We start from the raw sequence: 21415 nt of genomic DNA, 5'->3' as shown, positions 1-21415 counted from the left end.
GTTTTTCCAGAACGTGGTTCGTTTGCACGGCATCCCTGAGAATATTGTGTCAGACAGAGGATCCCAGTTCGTTTCCAGGTTCTGGCGATCCTTTTGTAGTAGGATGGGCATTGATTTGTCGTTTTCGTCTGCTTTCCATCCTCAGACTAATGGTCAGACGGAGCGAACCAATCAGACCTTGGAGGCTTATTTGAGGTGTTTTGTCTCTGCTGATCAGGACGATTGGGTGACATTCTTGCCGTTGGCTGAGTTTGCCCTTAATAATCGGGCTAGTTCCGCCACCTTGGTTTCGCCTTTTTTCTGCAACTCTGGTTTCCATCCTCGCTTTTCTTCGGGTCATGTGGAGCCTTCTGACTGTCCTGGGGTGGATTCTGTGGTGGATAGGTTGCAGCAGATCTGGAATCATGTGGTGGACAACTTGAAGTTGTCACAGGAGAAGGCTCAGCGCTTTGCCAACCGCCGCCGCGGTGTGGGTCCCCGACTACGCGTTGGGGATTTGGTATGGCTTTCTTCCCGCTTTGTTCCTATGAAGGTCTCCTCTCCCAAATTTAAACCTCGTTTTATTGGGCCTTACAAGATATTGGAAATCCTTAATCCTGTATCTTTTTGTCTGGATCTTCCTGTGTCGTTTGCTATTCACAATGTATTTCATAGGTCCTTGTTGCGGCGGTACATTGTGCCTGTAGTTCCTTCTGCTGAGCCTCCTGCTCCGGTGTTGGTTGAGGGCGAGTTGGAGTACGTGGTGGAGAAGATCTTGGATTCTCGCCTCTCCAGGCGGAGGCTTCAGTACCTGGTCAAGTGGAAGGGCTATGTTCAGGAGGATAATTCCTGGGTGGTCGCCTCTGATGTTCATGCGGCCGATTTAGTTCGTGCCTTTCATGCCGCTCATCCTGATCGCCCTGGTGGTCGTGGTGAGGGTTCGGTGACCCCTCACTAAGGGGGGGGTACTGTTGTGAATTTGCTTTTTGCTCCCTCTAGTGGTTACTAGTTTTTTGACTCTGGTTTTTCTGTCATTCCTTTTATCCGCACCTGGGTCGTTAGTTAGGGGTGTTGCTATATAAGCTCCCTGGACCTTCAGTTCAATGCCTGGCAACGTAGTTATCAGAGCTAGTCTGCTGTGCTCTTGTCTACTGATCCTGGTTCCAGTTATATCAGCTAAGTCTGCCTTTTGCTTTTTGCTATTTGTTTTGGTTTTGTATTTTTGTCCAGCTTGTTCCAAATCTATATCCTGACCTTTGCTGGAAGCTCTAGGGGGCTGGTGTTCTCCCCCCGGACCGTTAGACGGTTCGGGGGTTCTTGAATTTCCAGTGTGGATTTTGATAGGGTTTTTGTTGACCATATAAGTTACCTTTCTTTATTCTGCTATCAGTAAGCGGGCCTCTCTGTGCTAAACCTGGTTCATTTCTGTGTTTGTCATTTCCTCTTACCTCACCGTCATTATTTGTGGGGGGCTTCTATCCAGCTTTGGGGTCCCCTTCTCTGGAGGCAAGAAAGGTCTTTGTTTTCCTCTACTAGGGGTAGCTAGATTCTCCGGCTGGCGCGTGTCATCTAGAATCAACGTAGGAATGATCCCCGGCTACTTCTAGTGTTGGCGTTAGGAGTAGATATATGGTCAACCCAGTTACCACTGCCCTATGAGCTGGATTTTTGTATTCTGCAGACTTCCACGTTCCTCTGAGACCCTCGCCATTGGGGTCATAACACTCTGGCCATTCAGATAGATCAGCGTTTGCGGGAGCGTAAATCTGCTAATCCTCTGGCAGTGTTGTCTGAACGGACACCTGACTCAATGCTATGTGATAGAATTCAGACCAGAACTGAACGACAAAATCATAGACGTCAGAATGGGTTGTGTTTTTACTGTGGTGATTCTACACATGTTATCTCAGCATGCTCTAAACGCCTAACAAAGATGGTTAGTCCTGTCGCCATTGGTAATTAGCATCCTAAGTTTATTTTGTCTGTAACTCTAATTTGCTCATTGTCTTCCTAACCTGTAATGGCATTTGTGGATTCAGGTGCTGCCCTGAGTCTTATGGACTTGTCGTTCACCAAGCGCTGTGGTTTTGTCCTGGAGCCTTTGAAAAATCCTATTCCTCTTAGAGGAATTGATGCTACGCCATTGGCGGAGAATAAACCTCAGTATTGGACACAAGTGACCATGTGCATGACTCCTGAACATCGGGAGGTGATTCGTTTTCTTGTTCTGCATAAAATGCATGATTTGGTCGTTTTAGGTCTGCCATGGTTACAGACCCATAATCCAGTTTTGGATTGGAAGGCAATGTCTGTGTCAAGTTGGGGTTGTCAGGGAATTCATTGCGATTCCCCGTCGGTGTCTATTGCTTCTTCTACTCCTTCTGAAGTTCCAGAGTATTTGTTGGACTATCAGGATGTATTCAGTGAGTCCAGGTCCAGTGCCCTTCCTCCTCATAGGGACTGTGACTGCGCTATAGATTTGATTCCTGGTAGTAAATTTCCTAAGGGAAGATTATTTAATTTATCTGTACCTGAGCATGCCGCAATGCGTTCTTATATAAAGGAGTCTTTGGAGAAGGGACATATTCGTCCATCCTCTTCCCCTCTTGGTGCGGGATTCTTTTTGTAGCCAAGAAAGACGGGTCTTTGAGACCTTGTATAGACTATCGGCTTCTGAATAAAATCACGGTCAAATTTCAGTATCCTTTGCCACTATTGTCGGACTTGTTTGCTCGGATTAAGGGTGCCAAGTGGTTCACCAAGATAGATCTTCGTGGTGCGTACAACCTTGTGCGCATTAAGCAGGGAGATGAATGGAAAACTGCGTTTAATACGCCCGAAGGTCATTTTGAGTACTTGGTGATGCCTTTTGGGCTTTCTAATGCTCCTTCAGTGTTTCAGTCTTTTATGCATGACATCTTCCGGAAGTATCTAGATAAATTTATGATTGTTTATCTGGATGATATTCTGTTTTTTTCTGATGATTGGGATTCTCATGTAAAGCAGGTCAGGATGGTGTTTCAGGTTTTGCGTGATAATGCTTTGTTTGTGAAGGGCTCAAAGTGTCTCTTTGGAGTGCAGAAGGTTTCCTTTCTGGGTTTCATTTTCTCCCCTTCTACAGTAGAGATGGACCCAGTCAAGGTCCGAGCTATTCATGATTGGACTCAACCCACGTCTGTTAAGAGTCTTCAGAAGTTCTTGGGTTTTGCTAATTTCTACCGTCGTTTTATTGCTAATTTCTCTAGCGTTGTTAAACCTTTGACGGATATGACCAAGAAAGGTTCTGATGTGGCTAATTGGGCTCCAGCAGCCGTGGAGGCTTTCCGGGAGCTGAAGCACCGGTTTACTTCGGCGCCTGTTTTGTGCCAACCTGATGTCTCACTTCCCTTTCAGGTTGAAGTGGACGCTTCTGAGATCGGTGCAGGGGCTGTTTTGTCGCAGAAAGGCTCTGGTTGCTCTGTGATGAGACCTTGTGCTTTTTTTTCTAGGAAATTTTTGCCTGCGGAGCGGAACTATGATGTTGGTAATCGGGAGTTGTTGGCCATGAAGTGGGCATTTGAGGAGTGGCGTCATTGGCTCGAGGGAGCTAAGCATCGTGTGGTGGTCTTGACGGATCACAAAAATTTGATGTATCTCGAGTCTGCTAAGCGCCTGAATCCTAGACAGGCTCGTTGGTCGTTGTTTTTCTCCTGTTTTGACTTTGTGGTCTCGAACCTGCCTGGTTCTAAGAATGTGAAGGCCGATGCTCTTTCTAGGAGTTTTGTGCCTGACTCTCCGGGAGTCTCAGAGCCAGCTGGTATTCTTAAAGAGGGAGTAATCTTGTCGGCCATTTCTCCTGATTTGCGTCGTGTGTTGCAGAGATTTCAGGCTGGTAGACCTGACCCTTGCCCACCTAAAAGACTGTTTGTTCCTGATAAATGGACCAGCAGAGTTATCTCCGAGGTTCATTCCTCAGTGTTGGCGGGGCATCCTGGGATTTTTGGTACCAGAGATTTGGTGGCTAGGTCCTTTTGGTGGCCTTCCTTGTCGCGGGATGTGCGTTCTTTTGTGCAGTCCTGTGGGATTTGTGCTCGGGCTAAGCCTTGCTGTTCTCGTGCCAGCAGGTTGCTTTTGCCCTTGCCCGTTCCAAAGAGGCCCTGGACACACAATTCCATGGATTTCATTTCAGATCTTCCGGTGTCTCAAGGTATGTCTGTCATCTGGGTGGTGTGTGATCGCTTTTCCAAGATGGTCCATTTGGTGCCCTTGCCTAAGTTGCCTTCCTCTTCTGATCTGGTTCCTTTGTTCTTTCAGAATGTGGTTCGCTTGCATGGCATTCCTGAGAATATCGTGTCTGACAGAGGATCCCAGTTTGTGTCCAGATTCTGGCGATCTTTTTGTGCTAAGATGGGCATTGATTTGTCGTTTTCATCTGCCTTTCATCCTCAGACTAATGGCCAAACGGAGCGAACCAATCAGACGCTGGAGGCTTATTTGAGATGTTTTGTTTCTGCGGATCAGGATGATTGGGTGACCTTCTTGCCATTGGCTGCGTTTGCCCTCAATAATCGGGCTAGTTCCGCTACTTTGGTTTCGCCATTTTTCTGCAACTCTGGTTTTCATCCTCGTTTTTCCTCGGGTCATGTTGAACCTTCTGACTGTCCTGGGGTGGATTCCGTGGTGGATAGGTTGCAGCGGATTTGGAATCATGTGGTGGACAACTTGAAGTTGTCACAGGAGAAGGCTCAGCGTTTTGCCAACCGCCGCCGCGGTGTGGGTCCCCGACTTCGTGTTGGGGATTTGGTTTGGTTATCTTCTCGGTATGTCCCTCTGAAGGTTTCCTCTCCTAAGTTTAAGCCTCGCTTTATTGGTCCTTATAAAATTTTGGAAGTCCTTAATCCGGTGTCTTTTCGTTTGGATCTTCCGGTGTCATTTGCCATTCACAATGTGTTCCATAGGTCTCTGTTACGGCGGTACGTTGTGCCTGTGTTTCCTGCTGTTGACCCTCCGGCTCCGGTCTTGGTTGAGGGCGAGTTGGAGTACGTGGTGGAGAAGATCTTGGATTCTCGTCTCTCTAGACGGAGGCTTCAGTATCTGGTCAAATGGAAGGGCTATGGTCAGGAGGATAATTCCTGGGTGGTCGCCTCTGATGTTAATGCGGCCGATTTGGTGCGTGCCTTTCACGCTGCTCATCCTGATCGCCCTGGTGGTCTTGGTGAGGGTTCGGTGACCCCTCCTTAAAGGGGGGGTACTGTTGTGAACTATATTTCTTGGCTCCCTCTTGTGGTCACTAGCGGTATTACACTTGGATCATCTTTCTCCAGGTTGGTACCCACCTGGTTCGTTAGGCCTTGGGTGTTCCTATTTAGACTTCCTGGAAACTCAGTCTAGTGCCTGGAATCGATGTAGTCAGTCTATGTCTGTTTGCTCCTGACTCCTGGTCTCCTGTTCTTTGCAAGATAAGCTAAGTCCTGCTTTCTTATTTTTGTTTATTCGCTTTGCTTCTATTTTGTTCCAGCTTGTTCATAATGTGATTCCTGATTTTTGCTGGAAGCTCTAGGGGGCTGATATTCTCCCCCCACACCGTTAGTCGGTGCGGGGGTTCTTGGATTTTCAGCGTGGATATTTTTGTAGGGTTTTTGCTGACCGTATAAGTCTCCTTCCTATTTTCTGCTATTAATTAGTGGGCCTCTCTTTGCTAAATCTAGTTCATTCTTACGTTTGTCTTTTCTTCTTACCTCACCGTTATTATTTGTTGGGGGCTTGTATTATAACTTTGGGGTCCTTTCTCTTGAGGCAAGTGAGGTCTTATTTTCTCTGAAAAGGTTAGTTAGTTCTCCGGCTGGTGCGAGACGTCTAGAATCAACGTAGGTACGTTCCCCGGCTACTTCTAGTTGTTGTGCTAGGATTAGATATACGGTCAGCCAAGTTACCACCTCCCTATGAGCTGGTTTTTGTGTTTGCGGACTTAGCTGGAACTTCTGAGATCCTCTACCACTAGGATCATAACACAGAATATAACTCCAAGTAAATCAAACTTCTGTGAAATCAAACTGTCCACTTAGGAAGCAACACTGTTTGACAATCAATTTCACATGCTGTTGTGCAAATGGAATAGACAACAGATGGAAATTATTGGCAATTATCAAGACACACTCAATAAAGGAGTGGTTCTGCAGGTAGGGACCACAGACCACATCTCAGTACCAATGCTTTCTGGCTGATGTTTTGGTCACTTTTGAATATTGGTTGTGCTTTCACATTCGTGGTAGTATGAGATGGACTCTACAACCCACACAAGTGGCTCAGGCAGTGCAGCTCATCCAGGATGGCACATCAATGCAAGCTGTGGCAAGAAGTTTTGATGTGTCTGTCAGCGTAGTGTCCAGAGGCTGGAGGCCCTACCAGGAAACAGGCCACTACACCAGAAGATGTGGAGGGGGCCGTAGGAGGGTGACAACCCAGCAGCAGGACCGCTACCTCAGTCTTTGTGCAAGGAGGAACAGGAGAAGCACTGCCAGAGCCCTGCAAAATGACCTCCAGCAGGCCACAAATGTGCATGTGTCTGCACAAATAGTTAGAAACCGACTCCATGAGGATGGTCTGAGTGCCCGATGTCCACAGATGGGCATTGTCCTCACAGCCCCACACCGAGCAGGATGCTTGGCATTTGCCACAGAACACCAGGATTGGCAAATTCGCCACTGGCGCCCTGCGCTCTTCACAGATGACAGCAGGTTTACACTGAGCACATGTGACAAATGTGACAGAGTCTGGAGACGCCGCTGAGAGTGATCTGCTGCCTGCAACATCCTTCAGCATGACCGGTTTGGCAGTGGGTCAGTAATGGTGTGGGGTGGCATTTCTTTGGAGGGTCGCACAGCCCTCCATGTGCTCGCCAGAGGTAGCCTGACTGCCATTAGGTACCGAGATGAGATCCTCAGACCCCTTGTGAGACCATATGTTGGTGCAGTTGGCCATGGGTTCCTCCTAATGTAGGACAATGCCAGACCTCATGTGGCTGGAGTGTGTTAGCAGTTCCTGCAAGATGAAGGCATTGAAGCTATGGACCGGCCTGCCCGTTCCCCAGTCCTGAATCCGATTGAACACATCTGGGACATCATGTCTCGCACCATCCACCAACGTCACGTTGCACCACAGACTGTCCAGGAGTTGGCAGATGCTTTAGTCCACGTCTGGGAGGAGATCCCTCAGAAGACCATCCGCCGCCTCATCAAGAGCATGCCCAGGTGTTGTAGGGAGATCATACAGGCACGTGGAGGCCACACACACTACTGAGCATCATTTCCTTGTCTTGAGGCATTTCCACTGAATTTGGATCAGCCTGTAACTTCATGTTCCACTTTTATTTTGATCAGCATTCCAACTTCAGACCTCCGTGGGATATTAGTTGTGATTTACATTGATCATTTTTAGGTTTTATTGTTCTCAACACATTCCACTACGTATTGAATAAAGATTTACAACTGGAATATTTCATTCAGTGATATCTAGGATGTGGGATTTTAGTGTTCCCTTTATTTTTTTGAGCAATGTATATACAACTCTGGCAAAAATTAAGAGACCATTGCAAAATGTTCAGTTTGTCTCATTTTTCTCTTTATAGGTATATTTTTGAGTAAAATATAAATTGTTCATTTATTCTATAAACTTCTGACACAATGTCTCTGAATTTCCAAGCAATAATTTTTGTATTTTTTTTTCTAACAAAGAAAAATGGTCAAAATTAAAAAAACAACAACAGTGCTTTCAGACCTCAAATAATGCAAAGAAAACAAGTTCATAATCATTTAGAAATAACAATGCTAATGTTTTAACTCAGGAAGAGTTCAGAAATCAATATTTTGTGGAATAGCCATATTTTTAATCACAGCTTTCATGCATCTTGGCATGCTTTCCACCAGTTTTTCACACTGCTTCTTGCGAATAAATGTAAGTAGTTCCTTTTTATTTGATAGCTTGTGACTATCCATCATCTTCTGGATTACATTCCAGAGGTTTTCAATGGGGTTCAGGTCTGGAGATTGGGCTGCCCATGACAGGGATTTGATGTGCAGCATGAAGCATTGTCTTGCTGGAAAAACCTTGTATGCGGCTTAATTCATACTGTACGTCCTTCGCAAAGAACAGCCTGCCCAATTCCAGCCTTGCTGAAGCATCCCCAGATCATCATCGATCCTCCACCAAATTTCACAGTGAGTGCAAGACACTGTGGCTTGTACACCTCTCCAGGTCTTCGTCTAACCATTAGATTACCAGGTGTTGATCTGGGGATGCTTTAGCAAGGCTGGAATTGGGCAGTTTATTCTTTGCGAAGGACGTATGAATCAAGCCGCATACAAGGTTATCATGGAAAAACAGTTGATTCCTTCTGCTCAGGCAATGTTCCCCAACTCTGAGGACTGTTTTTTTCCAGCAGGACAATGCACCATGCCACACAGCTAGGTAAATCAAGGTGTGGATGAAGGACCACCACATCAAATCCCTGTCATTGGCAGCCCAATCTCCAGACCTGAACCCCATTGAAAACCTCTGGAATGTAATGAAGAGGAAGATGGATAATCACAAGCCATTAAACAAAGAAGAACTGCTTAAATTTTTGTGCAGTTTAAATGTGACCGCCGCTATCTGTCTACACAAAGATGGAGGTGGTCTGATTTACTGGGCCTGTGCGAATTACATGCAGGTGCAGTGAATTATTCGTCTGATCCCGACGGCAGATGCGCGACGTGTCTACAGGCAGAGGAAGCCGGTCACATTAAAGGGGTTTTCCCACGAACGAAAGTTCATTTTAAAAATTGCCTGTGTCTGACCATGTACAGAGCGTGCCACATCTCCTGGGCAGGGGAGGAAGCAAAAGACAATACTGACATTACAGCAGGGGATCACAGTGGATTCATTTTGTGAGGTAAAATATTTCACTGACTGGTTTTAAAAAAATATTTTACCTCACAAAATGTATCCTCTGTGATCTCCTGCTGTAATGTCAGTATTACCTTTTGCTTCCCCCCCGCCCAGGAGCCGTATTATGTTCGGTACATGGTCAGACACAGACTATTATTAAAATTAACTTTTGTTCGTGGGAAAACTCCTTTAAAAAGCAAATATCAATGCCAACATGGCTCCTCATAAAAAGTGTGCCAATCACAATGAAAGGAAAGCAGCAAAGGCACAACGTCGAAGACAACAAAGGGCAAATGAGACTCATAAAGAGCAACAGCATCACTCGGACAAAAACAATGCATATAAGCGTAGGCGTCAGGCACATGAGTCCCCTGATGCAAAAGTCATTAGATTATCACAGGATGCCATTAGGCAACAACAGCGCCACATGCCTGCCCCCATCGGGTCATTACCGCCCTGATTACATTCCATACAGAGGAAAAATGTGGACAAAGGATTATTATTATGTAAAGGACATAGTGGTGGTCATCATTACTACGTGGAACAGTAAGAGGAGCCATTATTGTACCACGGTGCAGTAATAGGGACACGTCAGCAGTGGCTCAATATTGGGGTATCAATCAGGAGTTTGTGCAGGTTGGGGATAGATGGGGAACGGTGCTGGAAATGTGAAAAGTCAAATGTGTCTTTGTTGTAATCTCTGCAGACGAGTTGTGGCTGAAGAAGTTGTCATGTCAGTCTGGACCAGATGGAAAAGATGAGAAAAGTGAACGACTCCATAAGAAAGAACGTTAGCTGTAAGTTACTATCTATAACTGTACTGTGACATAGTAACATAGTAACATAGTTAGTAAGGCCGAAAAAAGACATTTGTCCATCCAGTTCAGCCTATATTCCTATATTCCATCATAATAAATCCCCAGATCTACATCCTTCTACAGAACCTAATAATTGTATGATACAATATTGTTCTGTGATCACTTGTATGTTATGCAGGAATGGTATCTACCACTATATGGTCACCATAACAGCGCGGCTGTCCGCTAAGGTTTCCCTAAACCCACGATTAGGCTGCAGCACCATAGTTGAAATTAGGATTACCGGTTAGAGGCCCACTCAAATGTTTTGTCCCCCACTGGAGCTGAGCCCCTTGCTACGCCTCTGCCACTGTGTTTTTAACTTAGTGAATTGTATTGCATCTGGTCCAGCTAGTGGAGTGGCAGCCCTGAGATCAACAATAGTTTGCTTCAGCGTTGTGTCGGATATATGCAGAGCTCTAATCGGTGAGTGGATATTCTCGTACACCACTCTATATCATCTTTATGCAGTTTTACACTATGGGGTGCTTCTTTTAAATTGTTTACAATTTTAAATGGTGGTCTTCAGTTGTAAATTGTACTAATTGTGTAAAAGCAGGCAAAAAAATTTACCGTAACTTACCTGTTTGGAAAAGATTTCATTAGTTTCCTTTTGCCAAATAGGATTAGGAGGGCTATCAGAGGCAAAATCAATAAAAAGGCTACTAAAAGCCAGTTCCTTAAATATATTTCTTCTTTACTGGAGCAATTGCTGCTGTCTTCATCTATTTCATCTGCATGAAACACAATACATAAGTTCATAAGCGATGGCTTGCACAGTCTAAATAACTCTCCCCTGGGTAATTTATCAACCTCATATGGGTTATATCAAACATCTGGACTTAAAAATAGTAGTGAAACGTCAGGCATTTACCTGGATAACTTAACAATATTCATAGTAATTATAACTTCTAATAAAAATAGGTATGAGATATCAAGGCTATTTTAATTTCTGAATTGGAAAAGTCTTGGAATGAAAACTTAATAATGAATTCTGGGCTCATTTAATCAAGACCAGCATTTTTCACATTGTTCTTGATGAAGGGCATGCATGCTAAAGTTGGATGCTCCTGATTCGTGAAGAAGTTGGCATGGCGTGGTGTGCTCCTCTGTTCACTACACCAGAAATCTTCCTCCAGTCAGCTGCTGGAGTCAGATCTCTTGAGTACAGAACACCACAGTCTGTCAAGAATTAGATGAGCTGCGTTATTCAAAAGATCAAAAGATTGTATTTGCACCAAAATGGTATCAATAAAAATGTTTGCTCAGGGTGGAAAAAATAAGCTCTGACCCAGCCCCAGATCACAAAAAATGGAGAAGCTACAAACGTCGGAAAATGGCAACTTTTATTTCTTTTTATTTCTTTTTTAAGAAACTTTGGATTTGTATAAATAATTTATGTGAATACTTTTCTGCCCAATGATGACAGAAGTATTCTAGGAGTGATACCTTTATTGGCTAACCAGAAAGTAATATGTTTGCAAGCTTTCAGAGCACAGTGGCTCCTTCTTCAGGCTGGATTACAAATAGATTAATAAGAAACAAGCACAACATTTAAAGAATACTACAGTAGGACATTTGTTAGGGGGTGGGAAGTGTGATGAGTCCATAGATAAGTCCATAGATATGAGTCCATAGATAAACATTCTTTAAATGTTGTGCTTGTTTCTTATTAATCTATTTGTAATCTTGCCTGAAGAAGGAGCCACTGTGCTCTGAAAGCTTGCAAACATATTATTTTCTGGTTAGCCAATAAAGGTATCACTCCTAGAATACTTCTGTCATCATTGGGCAGAAAAGTATTCACATCGATTTTTCTCGCTAACACAGTACCACAATACAATTTGTTATTGTACATCATTATAAATAATTTAGTTATATAAATATTAGTTTATATACTGGCGCAGGCTATCGTAGCAAGTTTAGGCCACGCAGGCTACTCACGGCAGCACAAGCAACACGCGGCCTGTTGCCGTGTTACAAAATGGAAGCCTTGACACTTTGGAGAAATGGCTGTACCACTGGTTCCACGATTGATCAATCCTGTATTGCAAGTGTAATTAGAAATCACTTACCAAGCCTCAGACGTCAAACAGTGTCTATACAAACCATTAGAAGCTGTTTGCATAACATTGGGATGTAAGACAGATGTCCAGCTACAGGTGGTCCACTGACTTAATGTCATCACTCTCAAATGCCAGTACGATGCAAAGCAACACGGCAATGGAGGCTGTAATGTAGGTCTGTCCTTATCAGTGATGAGTCCCACTTCTATCTTAGATTGAATAATAGCCAGAGATTGGTCTGGAGACCAAATGGGTAATGCAATGAAGAGGCTTCAAAGTGAAAATGACACACCAGTCCTACTCTTGTGTAGGCTGGCATAACGTATGGAAGCCAAAGCCCTCTAGTCTTCATTCCTGGTACACTTCATCTAGGCGTTACTTGATTTGGCCGTGGAACTAGTGTTATGGCCAAGTCTTCAAACAGTCCCTGGACTGTTTTTCAACAGACACTGCTAGACTGCATGTTTCTTGTGCTACTGTGAGCAGTCTACCTGCTCTAAATGCATTTATATAGTGTGTGGAATAAATATTGAACATGTCACCAATTTTCAAAGTAAATATATTTCTAAAGGTGCTATTGACATGAAATAGTAACAACGCATCCAATCCACACAGGTAAAGAAATCAAACCATAGATGTCCATAAATAAAATTATGTTTAATAATGAGCTATGATACAGGGAAAAAGTATTGAACGCATGAAGCAAGAGAGATGCAAAAAGCAATAGAAAGTCATGACAACAGCTGAAATCTATCAGCAATTAAAAAGCAATCCTGCCGCTTAGTGAAAAATAATATCAGCTGATTCAATTGATGGTCTATAAAAAAGGTATCACATTACCAAGGTGTCACACAAGAAACATCACATGATGGGTATACCAGTGAGAGGTCTCAAGACCTTCACAACCTTATTGTTACAAAACATGCTGATAGCATTGGTAACGTAAGAAAACTACTAACAGTTCCAGTGAGCACTTTTGGGGTCAGAATCCGGAATTGGAAAGAACTTCATTTTACCATAAACCAGACATGACCAGGCACTCCCTGCAAGATTTCAGACAGAGGAATGAAAAGAAGAGATATCCAAAAGCCAAGGAACACCTGTGGAGAGCTACAGAAAGACCTGGAATCAGCAGGTACAATTGTGTCAAAGAAAACAATAAGTAATACATCGACCTCCATGGCCTGTGTGCACACTCATCAAACAAGAGTCCATTACTGAAAAAAAAGCATGTTCAAGCACATTTAAAGTATGTGCAACAAAATTTAGACAAGCCTGTGAAATACTGAGAGAATAGCAGTTTGGTCAGATGAGACCAAAATTGAACTCTTTGGATGCCATAATACATAACATGCTTGGAGGCCAAAAGGCACTGCATATCACCCTAAAAAGAACATACCAACAAGTAAAGTTTGGAGGTGGGAACATCATTGTGGGGGGCTGTTTTTCAGCATACGCACTGGCAACCTTCATATAATTGAAGGAAACTTGAATGGACAAATATATCGAGACATTCTTGAAAAAATCTGTTGTCATCTACCAGGATGATGAAGAAGTAACAAGGGTGCACTTTTCAGCAAGACATTTATCCCAAACACATGGCCAAGGAAACTCTCAATTGGTTTCAGAGAAAGAAAATAAAGCTGCTCGAATGGCCCAGCCAATCACCTCACCTGAATCCAAGAGAAAATGTATGGAAGGAACTAAAGCTCGGAGTTCATAGGAGTTCAAGGAACCTGCAGGATTTGAAGAGTGTTTGTGTGGGAGAATTAGGCAAAGCTCACACCGGAGCAATGTATGCGGCTAGTTTTGCCATACAGGAGGTGTCTTCAAGCTGCCATCACTAACAAATGCCTTTGTACGAAGTATTAGTTACATTTCTGTAAGCGTATTCAATACTTTTTCCCTGTGTCATTTCTCATTATTACACATGACTTAATTTATGGACATTTCTGGTTTGATTTCTTTGCCTGTGTGGATTGGATGGGTTGTTATCAACATCTGGTGAGAATTTTATGTCAATAGCACCTTTAGAAATCTATTACTTCGAAAATTGGTTATGTTTTCAATACTTATTTCACCCGCTGAATATACCACTTCTATACTTTTTGCTTAATGTAATCCTCAATACAGAGTATTATTCTGGACACCTCATGGGTTGTGGCTTTTATGAGAATGTGGTCTCTATAGGGTGTAATCTTTGTTAAGAGGTGGGTCAAATGTCTGACAATTTTGGTCCAGTTGTCCACGAAATAGGAGGTTGGCAACCTTGTGGCCTGTTTCCTGAGCAAGGAGTGCTGCTTCCAAGTTCTTTGATAAAGAGTCTGCTACAGAGTTTACAAGTGTTGCATTGAAGCTGGCCACATTCAGCGCACCAGCCAACTTCAATGTCACTGTGTTCTTCCAATACCACAAAGGGAAAGATGTCTCTGCTTGCAACATGGTATGATAGTGCACAGTTCAAGCCAGCAGCTCAACCATGCAACTGGTCCTGAACTGTCAGTCATCGGTAGGCAGGGCCGTATTTAGGGTTTCTGCTGCCCTAGGCACTTTTAGTGCTGCCTCCCCCTTTGGTGAGTATGACACTATCGGCAGTGACTTTGGCAAGAATTGCTGATGTGAAAGTCGCCTTTTGCAGCAGATCCAGCAGTTTTTCTGCATCTGCCACGTAACGGATCACTTACAGCAACACTGCGTTCGGCCTCATTCATTCCGTATGGGATTTGCGGCACTTGCCATGATCTGGCAAATGCGGTACCATACCTCCCAACTTTTGAAGAAGGGAAGGAGGTATAAAGTGTGCGGCGCGCGTAGCGCGCCACGGCAAATTTTAGGCCACGCCTCTGACCACACCCATTTCACAACTAGTCACACCCATATCCACTTCCCAACCACAGCAATTTAGCACTGCTGATCACACTGTTTTATATACAATAATTATAAACAAAAAAAAATATGGCCACACAGTGCTCCATACTGTATAATGGCCACACATGATGCTCCATACTGTATAATGGCCACACATGATGCTCCATACTGTATAATGGCCACACATGATGCTCCATACTGTATAATGGCCACACATGATGCTCCATACTGTATATTGGCCGCACATGATGCTCCATACTGTATAATGGCCACACGTGATGCTCCATACTGTATAATGGCCATTGGCCACACATGATGCTCCATACTGTATAACGGCCACACATGATGCTTCACACTGTATAATGACCACACATGATGCTCCATACTGTATAACGGCCACACATGATGCTCAATACTGTATAATGGCCACACATGATGCTCAATACTGTATAACGGCCACACATGATGCTCCATACTGTATAATGGCCACACACAGTTCTCCATACTGTATAATTACCCCCCTCCTGTATGCATGGCTCATATTCCCCCCCTGTATGCATGGGCTCATATTCCCCCCCCTGTATGCATAGCTCATATTCCCCCCCCGTATGCATGGCTCATATTCCCCCCCCGTATGCATGGCTCATATTCCCCCCCTGTATGCATGGCTCATACTCCCCCCCTGTATGCATGGCTCATATTCACCCCCCCTGTATGCATGGCTCATATTCCACCTCCCCCCTGTATGCATGGCTCATCTCTCCACCCCCCCTGTATGCATGGCTCATCTCTCCACCCCCCCCGTATGCATGACTCATAATTCCCCCCCCTGTATGTATGGCTGATGGTTCATATTCCCCTGTATGCATGGCTCATAATCCCCCCCCTGTATGCATGGCTGATGGCTCATAATTCCCCCCCCTGTATGCATGGCTGATGGCTCATATTCCCCTGTATGCATGGCTCATAATTCCCCCCCCTGTATGCATGGCTGATGGCTCATAATTCCCCCCCCCCCCCGTATGCATGGCTGATGGCTCATATTCCCCTGTATGCATGGCTCATAATTCTCCCCCCCCCCCATATGCATGGCTGATGGTCGGTCGCGTTTGTGACCCCGGACTAAAAAAACAACAAAAAAAAACCTTGCTCAGGTGCCGCCCCCCGCAATGTCGCCGCCCTAGGCACGTGCCCTCGAGTGCCTAGTGGCAAATACGGCCCTGTCGGTAGGTACCACTGTCAAGAAGCAGGAGGCTGTGCTTCTGAAGACGGTGCATGAAAATAAACCTTAAACCACAGTAATCGGAGTACGCTACTGTAACAGTCCTACCCCTTAGATGTGGCTATCAAGAGTAAATGTGACATCTAACCTTCTGTCACCATATTGTCCCCTATAGAAGACTGATAAATTTACAATACACTACAATACAGAAGTATTACAGTGTGTTGTATCTACGATCAACGAAGGTCACTAGAGGGAATAATAAAAGGAATATTTTAAAAAATATTTATAAAAATATTTTTAAAAAGAACATAAAAGTTTAAATTACCTATTATCTTTGATTCTGTAAAAAAAAAAAATAATAATAATTAATTAACATATTTAGCATTACAAACAGTTGAGCAAAAATATTTGCAGGACCCTGGTCCAGTGGCCAGGTCTAAGGCTGGTTTCACACTTGCGTTTTTGTCTGCATGCGTTTTTTTAAAAAAACGCATGTGTGAAAAACGCATGTAAACGCGGTAAAACGCATGCGTTTTTATAGAAAAACACAAGAAAACACAAGAAAACACAAGAAAAAACAAGAAAACCCTAACCCTACCCCTACCCCTAACCCTAACCCTAAACGTGACTGAAATACGTGGCACTGAAATACGTGCAACTGAAATACGTGGTACTTAAATACGTGGCACTCAAATACGTGGCACGTGGCACTTAAATACGTGGCACGTGGCACTTAAATATGTGCCACGTGGCACTTAAATACGTGGCAATATGACTGTCAGAAAATGTTCATTAAACGGTTAGGGGTGAGGTTAGGGGTAGAGTTAGGGTTAGGGTTTGGATCCCTTTATCACCTTGATGGTGGTGGGTGGCTTTTCAGTGTGTTTTCTGGTTTTTTTCTATAAAAACGCATGCGTTTTTAGCGCAAACAAACGCATGTGCTTAAAAACGCATGCGTTTACATAGACAGCAATGCATTTTTTTGCCGCGAAAAAACGCATGCGTTTTTTCGCGGCAAAAAAACGCGCAAGAAAATACTGCAGGTAGCATTTTTGAAAATGAACGCATGCAGACAAAAAACGCATGCGTTTGAAAACGCGACCAAACGCATGTGCAAAAAAACGCATGCGTTTTCAATGTTAAATATAGGGGAAAAAAACGCATGCGTTTTTTGTGCAAAAAACGCTGCAGACAAAAACGCAAGTGTGAAACCAGCCTTAAGCCAGTGGCTTCCTATTAACCCTCTACTACCTACATCATTAATGCCTCTTTTGATTAGTAGCACCCACCACATCATCAGAATGGTGCTTGGGATGCTGCAGGGAGTAGGAGATTCACAATTCTTTGCTCCAGCAGCCACATAAAGACGTGGCTGCTTCACCAGGGTCCTGCTAATCTTTTTGCTCAACTCTAGTATTGGATCATCTATAAAACACTGAACTTTAAGAAATATAACATTATTTTTCCTGCACAATTCGTGCCATATAAAAGTACTAAAAATTAAAGGATTGAAGGATTTGGACGGAAAAACAGTAGTGGAAAAAATGATAAATGGCTACGGAAAGGAGTAAATCTACTAGCCCACCTTTGAACCTGTTTCATTTCTCCTTATATACTTTTACATTAGGGAGCCCAAAACGGCATATGAATATACGCTGTATAATAACTGAATATGAATTCTTTATCAGTATGAAATTTGTAAGGCGGCCAGGGCAGTAGTTGTGGCAACGAGCTGTAGTGTTCCCACACCCTAGCGCCTCACAAATGAAACACAATGTCCCTTCTGCGGTGTGTGCAACATACGCAGCAGAGCACTCACATTTATTGCCGGAGTCTCTTCTGCTTCTGCCATCCCATCCACAGCTCCATGGGCATCACAAACATCTCAGGAGACAATGTCCATTCTTAACAAGTTAACTTTACTTAACAGTAGGGTTTTCAGTACAAATACGGCACAGTGTATACAGAATGACATTTCTTAAGCTTTCCCAGCCTTCCCGGAAACCTCTGTTCTTCCTGGCAATCTCTGCCTCACTTCTGACAATCCCTGCCTCGTTCCAGCAATCGCTGCTCTTTCCAGTCAATCCTTGTCCTGTTCCAGCAATCACTGCTTTTCCAGGACAATCCCTGTCCTGTTCCAGCAATCACTACTCTTTCCGGACAATCTCTATCCCATCCGTGCCTTTACGCCCACCCGTTTCCTGCCATTCCCCTTGTTCGGTTTCAAAGGAAAAAGTAAAAGCTTCGCCATCTCAGCTTCACCTAGTCTCGGCCATGGGCTCTGGATCCTCTTTGGAACAGCTTCCGTTTAAGCTGGTGACCGCCTGCACGACACCCATCCTGGGGCCCCTTCTTGCCAAAGCAACCTTATCCCCACAGCTGTCAGAATGTCCCAATTCACTGCTGCCCGGGCTCTGCTCTCTAACCAGGAAGTGTCTTCTCTATATCCCCACTGTTGTACACTACACTACTCTGTAACTCATCCCAGTCAGGAAAACCCATGTGCTGCCTATACCCAAGCTAATACTCTTATTCCCTGCCTCTACTATGCCCCCTCTATTCTAATCCCACTATTGTCCTATACTCCCTTCTATTCTATCGCTAATGTGACCTAATACACGACACATATCAAATACATTCATAATGCAACAAATAAACACATTAACACTTATAAACGCTCTGGAACTGCACGCATCAAATGTGAACAATGTCCAAAGAGAGGGAAGCATATGACGGCCTGCGTCACCTCTTTACACATTATGTTAGAATTCTGTTTTCAGCTCTCATTTTATTAATTCTAAAACATTATGTGCTTTTGTAGCAGCTGCCTGGCACTGAGTGCTGTTAGCTTACTCTTATAGGAAATTAGGAAAAAATGTTTCTTTTGACACGAGATATACAACATTTACAGTGATCTACAAGACTCCGTATTAACTACCTCAAAATGATGTGCAAGTCACCTACAATTTTTTTGCTGTTTAGCACTCATGGTCTCTAAAGAAACTTCATAAAATTAATCATAAAAACACTAACCAGTATCATCTGTTATTTTTCTTACATCTATTTCTCCAAAATCATCAGACTGATTGCAAAATGGTGGATGCCAGCCAACATCACAGTGACACTCGTGCTTATTATTACAAACCTCAAATATTAAAAGAAAGACAAAACATTAGACATTATTTTCCTGTCTCTTATATGTTATACTTCCAAGGCATTGTCTGCTATTTAAAAGGGGCACGCGCTGTTGCTGGCTGTTGGGATCTCATGAATTGGTCAATTTGCACGCTAAGTACCATAATTTCTAGAACAGTGAAGCAGTTCCAATTTAATATATTCAATGTTTGCATATTGCAGTATTTCAGAGTGCAGCTGTATTTTCTTGGTTATATTGAATAGTCGTGACCAGTGATGAGCGAGCATGCTTGCCATTCAATTGTGCATCGGGGTGCTCGGGTACACATCAAGTAACGCGGGTGCTTGAGCGTCATGCTCGAGTTCCCGCCCCACATGTTTCGCAGCTGTTAGACAGCCAATAAACATGCAGGGATTGCCTGCCATACACGGTAATACCGTAACCATGTTGCATGATCAAGCACGTTTGCTCATCACTTGTCATGATAGCTAGCCCCTGTTCACACTTGTATTTTGATATTTGCTGTATACAAAATGATCAGCGGGAATTAGTTGCGCCATTTCACTGTGAATACTTATTAACTGTTGTTTGGGCAGTGATGATAATAGGGTTCGGTTTTGCTGGGATATGTGGTCCAACACATAGTCACCTGCATCTGATTGGACGCTGTGATTCGTTAGGGGGTCCGAGCATGTTATAGAGTTTTCTAGGGTGACAAAAATGTTTTTACTACGTACGTACATACCGCTATTCCTAAATGAGCGTGTGGTCTGCGTGACAATACATAACTTCATTAGATATATCTAGCATCTCATGGGAAAAATTATTCTCATTATTTAAACGGAACATCTTTGTTGACATCAGTATCATGTGACTGGAGTTGCTTGGTAACAAAATTCATTGGCTGAAATCACGTGACCTATGTAAGTAGGTAACAGAGCGCTATTGTATATGGGTGGAGTTGAAGTGTAACACCCCAGGAAGCCGGTTGTTACAGTGGTGTTGCCTTCCTTTCAGGGAGGGTGATGCCATGCCTGGAAGCGACGAAGACACCTTTGATAGGTGGTACACATAAATGCAACATGTTGTGATTCCAGGCCAGAATAGGGAGCTCTGAACCTGGTTTCAGGGGAGCTTCCCCCGATATATATATTCTGGTGTGGAGGAGGAGTTGTTGAGTTCAGTCTGGAGTCGGTAGCAGACAGTGAAGGAGAGAGGAGTGTGTACAGGAGAACTGGGGCTGTGCAGCCACATGGTGCTGCAGCTCCAGGCCAGAGTGGAGAAGCAGACCAGTTGCATCTGTAGAACATGCTAGAGGGGAGAAGCACAGGAGAATTAAGGAGCTGGAGGGGAGCTGTGACTGGGCTCCCTCCACGCTGAAGCGCAAGAACTGGGCACTGGGAGCCTGAGGCTGTGTGGAACTGTATGTCCCATAGCAGAACCGCAGGGCAGAAGACTTCAGGTCGTCTGTCCGCACCCACACTCGAAGGTACAGCAACATACATAGCCCAGAGTCGTGATAGAGACCCTGTAAAAAGGCTCGCATTGCCTACCATGTGGGTACTGTCCTAGGACAGGGAAAGAGAGGACCTTGTGAGGAGCCATAGGCAGCAAGGGACTCATCTTACAGGGCAAGAAGAAAGGCTTTCTAACCTCACCTGAGAAAGGGATCCATAATCACTTCCAGGCCAACCAGACCTCACCAAAACCTGTTACCAGTACCCTGGACTGTGGCCGTAAACCACCAGTAAACAGGTAAAGAGACTGGAACCTTATGTCCTCTGATTATTTCTGGCACCACACCATCTTTGCCTACTACACTGGGAACCCTGGGGACCCAGCTTCTCCTGTGGGAAGCCAAACCATTCTTGCTGCAGTACCATCACCCCCACATGACCCCTTTAAGCAGCATCGGTCATCCCTGACCGAGTACCACAGGTGGCGTCATGAACATTTCTTGTTCTAAAAACCCCTTTAAAGACCTTCCCTTTAATTTGGACACCCAGGGCCATGGACTGGGTCGCTGCTACAGTGACTTCCCCTTTAATGACCACCGGACACAATACCGAGTAACCCCTAGGCCCTGGCGGGCACTCCAGAAGCACATGGAATCGTTCAGTATGACATTTCCTGCATCTGAAGCTTTATCTTAAGCTGGGTGAAATGACATACAGTAATTTATCTCTCCATATACTGCATAGGTTTATATCTTTGACTACTTCTTAGGTACAGCTGGTTGTGACCTGACTCTGCATTTGTATGTCGTTGTATTGTGGGTGTATCTGAATTGTGATTGGCTAATGATCACATGATGTGGCTTATGACTGTCTATATACTGGGGAATGCGTTAGCTTGAAAAAGAGCAGACAGGTTGAAACGT

At 44.2% G+C, this 21415-nt stretch overlaps 1 protein-coding gene across 3 annotated transcripts in view; it reads right to left on the bottom strand.

Annotated features, from left to right (window-relative positions):
• Window positions 1–21415, bottom strand: part of LOC143775237 (disintegrin and metalloproteinase domain-containing protein 9-like) — a 150205-nt gene that overhangs the window by 25286 nt on the left and 103504 nt on the right. For 2 of the 3 annotated variants that reach the window (XM_077263124.1, XM_077263126.1), the window contains 3 exons: window positions 18933–19044; window positions 16225–16239; window positions 10324–10474 (listed from right to left, as the gene is read on the bottom strand). In XM_077263124.1, coding sequence (XP_077119239.1) covers window positions 10324–10474; window positions 16225–16239; window positions 18933–19044 — 278 coding nt within the window. The remainder of the gene's footprint in view (window positions 1–10323; window positions 10475–16224; window positions 16240–18932; window positions 19045–21415) is intronic. The other variant, XM_077263125.1, reaches the window with a different exon arrangement.

Source organism: Ranitomeya variabilis, chromosome 5 (assembly GCF_051348905.1).
Source record: "Ranitomeya variabilis isolate aRanVar5 chromosome 5, aRanVar5.hap1, whole genome shotgun sequence".
Classification (NCBI taxonomy): domain Eukaryota; kingdom Metazoa; phylum Chordata; class Amphibia; order Anura; family Dendrobatidae; genus Ranitomeya; species Ranitomeya variabilis.
The sequence above is the reverse complement of the archived record's forward strand: the minus strand, read 5'-3'. Positions and strand labels throughout refer to the sequence as shown.